This window comes from Nestor notabilis, unplaced genomic scaffold, assembly GCF_000696875.1.
Source record: "Nestor notabilis isolate BGI_N333 unplaced genomic scaffold, ASM69687v1 scaffold25489, whole genome shotgun sequence".
Lineage (NCBI taxonomy): Eukaryota > Metazoa > Chordata > Aves > Psittaciformes > Psittacidae > Nestor > Nestor notabilis.
The window spans coordinates 1,254-1,989 of NW_009943602.1; the positions used below are offsets into that span (position 1 = coordinate 1,254).

Consider the following 736-nt stretch of genomic DNA (forward strand, 5'->3'; position numbering starts at 1 on the left):
AGGAGCTGCAGAAGATGGTGAGTGACGGGGGGGGATTCGGTCTGGGAGGGGGATCTGTCCCTCACCCTGCTCCTGCTCACCCAGCCCTGCAGCAGCGCCGGGGTGGGTGCGAGATGAGACCTGGCTCAACACAGAGCTTGGGGTGTCCCATTGGAGACAGGGAGTTGTTTAATCCTTGATGTAGCTGCCGAAGGGGGGCAGAGCATCCTTGGGGTGGGAAGCTGGGGCAGAGCAGAGTGTATCACAGCCCGTGAGCAGGGAGAAGGGGTAGGCAGATGCCCACTGCCTGCTTGCTGTCTGGAGAGCATCCTGCCCACTCTCCTGTGCTGTGGCCGTGGCGGTCACTGTGTCCCCCACCCCTTGCCGCCCCACACCCCAACACCACCATCCCCTCTGTGAAGTCCACAGGTGCTCCTGGAAGAGCATCTTGATGCCACCAAGACCTCCAGGCAACGATGGGGGTGGGAAAGCAGCCAAGACACTGGAGCTGGAGAACCCTCCAGCTCTTCGGCTCTGTCCAAGCTGGGTGTCACTTGCTGGGGTGCTGAGGCTCACCGAGAGCCAGCACCCAGCTCGGTGTCCCTGCTCCCTCCGCAGCTGCAGGAGGACGAGCTGCGGGACGCCGTCTTGCTGGTGTTTGCCAACAAGCAGGACATGCCCAACGCCATGGCTGTGAGTGAGCTGACCGACAAGCTGGGGCTGCAGGCGCTGCGCAGCAGGACCGTGAGTGCAGGGG

At 63.3% G+C, this 736-nt stretch overlaps 1 protein-coding gene across 1 annotated transcript in view; it reads left to right on the plus strand.

Moving 5' to 3' along the window:
• The window catches only part of LOC104411572 (ADP-ribosylation factor 5-like), a gene marked incomplete at its 5' end in the record, with an annotated part of 1,457 nt that overhangs the window by 522 nt on the left and 199 nt on the right, over positions 1–736 (plus strand). Inside the window, one exon of the mRNA XM_010022019.1 lies at positions 550–723. Within this exon, the coding sequence (XP_010020321.1) occupies positions 550–723 (174 nt within the window). The remainder of the gene's footprint in view (positions 1–549; positions 724–736) is intronic.